Source organism: Mustela lutreola, chromosome 4, assembly GCF_030435805.1.
Source record: "Mustela lutreola isolate mMusLut2 chromosome 4, mMusLut2.pri, whole genome shotgun sequence".
In the NCBI taxonomy this organism is placed as follows: Eukaryota; Metazoa; Chordata; class Mammalia; order Carnivora; family Mustelidae; genus Mustela; species Mustela lutreola.
The window spans coordinates 17,164,445-17,166,350 of record NC_081293.1 but is presented as its reverse complement, the minus strand read 5'-3'; the positions used below and the strand labels follow the sequence as shown (position 1 = coordinate 17,166,350).

The 1,906-nt window shown below is 48.2% G+C and overlaps 1 protein-coding gene across 1 annotated transcript; it reads right to left on the bottom strand.

The window, feature by feature from the left end:
• Window positions 1-815: 815 nt before the first annotated feature.
• LOC131830083 (nucleoside diphosphate kinase, mitochondrial-like) lies at window positions 816-1,346 on the bottom strand. Its single transcript, XM_059172485.1, has one exon. It carries the CDS (start codon window positions 1,344-1,346, stop codon window positions 816-818), a length of 531 nt encoding a protein of 176 aa, XP_059028468.1.
• Between the last annotated feature and the right edge of the window lie 560 nt (window positions 1,347-1,906).

Sequence of the window (1,906 nt, the reverse complement as noted above, 5' to 3'; positions counted from 1 at the left end):
ATTTGTCTTCCAACTGTAGATAGGCTGCCTGGTTGGCTCAGTTGGTGGAGTGTGTAACTCTTGATCTCAGAGTTGTGAGTTCAAGCCCACATTGGGTGTAAAGATGATTTAAAATCTTAAAAATAGAAAATTCTTTTTGTTTTCCATTGTATACAGTAAAATACTATACAGTAATGAAATTTAATTGCCACTACGTTGTTGTTGTTTGTGTTTGAGTGTGAGAGGGAGAGAAAGGGTAAGCTTATTTATACTCTCAAATTCTTACAAGTTTTCATAATGTCCTCATCTCTACCTCAGAGATGACAGAAACTTTAATAAGAGATCTAGCCCCAGAGACAACACAGTGAATTTAATGTCCCCCCCCCACCCTTTGGGGTAGGGGAGGTCACACTACATACTGTCTGGCACTTTGGTACAGAAAGGATTTGTTGGAGTGCCTGGGTGGCTCAGTTGGTTAAGCATCTGCCTTTTCAGCTCAGGTCATGATCCCTACATCAGGCTCAGTGGTAAGTCTCCTTCTCCCTCTCCCTGCCCCTTCCCCTACTGTGCTCGCTCTCAGTCAAATAAATCAATCAAATCTTAAAAAATGAAAGTGTGGGGGAGAGTATTTGGTCCCATCTCTTGCTGGCTTAGGATACTAAGAGACACTTAAAGTTGGTTGTTCAACTTGGGCTCGGGTGGGGCAGAAGATGGACAGGGAGGTGGTCTGGGACAGATGGACCGACCATGTGTTTGGGCTCAAGTTCTTGTTGATCCTGGGGGGCAGCTGGGGCAACTGAGGGTTGCCTGAGTGCTCGGGCTGGGTGGATGTTGCTCTAGTGGCCTTCGTCTGCCCAGTCCATCAGCTCGTGGCTCTGTGATCCCAGCTGGAGCACCCCACCCCGGGGTCCTCTCATGGAGTCGCTGGCGTGGTTGCCCTTCTTGCTGACATGGCTGCTGATGTCCCCCCTGCTGGTGCTGGGGGCAGTCTCAGCGGAAGCAGTGGGTCCCATCATGGCCCTAGAGCAGACCACGTGGGGACCTCCCAGACCACTGCAGCCATGGGGCCAGGAGCTCATGGAGCTGATAAGGGCTGCACAGAAGGGCTTCCTCTGCAGCAATGCCTCTCTCCAGTGCCGGTAGCATCTCCAGCCCCACCAGCCTGGATTAGAGCTGTGGATCACATCCCCTGTGAGCCGCTGTTGCACTCCCTTCTGGTTGCACCACAACCAGGGGCCGCTCCCGGTTCCTGGAGGACCCTCTGGAGTCGGGACATGCGAGCAGGCTCCTGGCGTGACCTTGGGACAGCTTGGCACACAATGAGCGGCCACCCGTATCCCAGGTTCCCCCAGCCAAAGGCTGAGCATAGATTGTTGCCGCTTTGTTGTTGAATCTCATGCCTGTGTTAAAAAAAAAGAAGCCAGAACCAAAAGAGCACAGACGTTAGGATTGCACGTCTATGTTGCAGGAGAACAGGCAAAACTAATCTAGAATCATAAAAGACTCGAGATAGCTTTTCAGGTAGGATTGCTGGGTAAAATATAGCCCACCTGGTGAAATTTGAATTTCAGATTGAAAGCAAATAATTTTTTATTGTAAGTATGTCCCGGGCACTATTTTTATTTGCTAAATCTGGCAACCCTACTTGGAGGGGACAGGAGGATGGCTTCTGTGGTTTTGATAACATCCCATTATCCTAATCCAGATGGTAGATACATGGGTGTGTCTATTAGCAAGAATTCAGCAAGGTGCATGTTTATGATTTGTGTATTTTCCCTATGAATGTTATCCTTCAACAAAAAGTTTTACAAGTTTTCCTGGAACGGTCTATGAAAGGAGTCCCGGGTTCAGAACGTAGCCCAAACGTTTTTCCAGTTTTTCCGAGTCTCAGTTTCTTCATCTGTAAAATAGAAATCATTTTAACAAG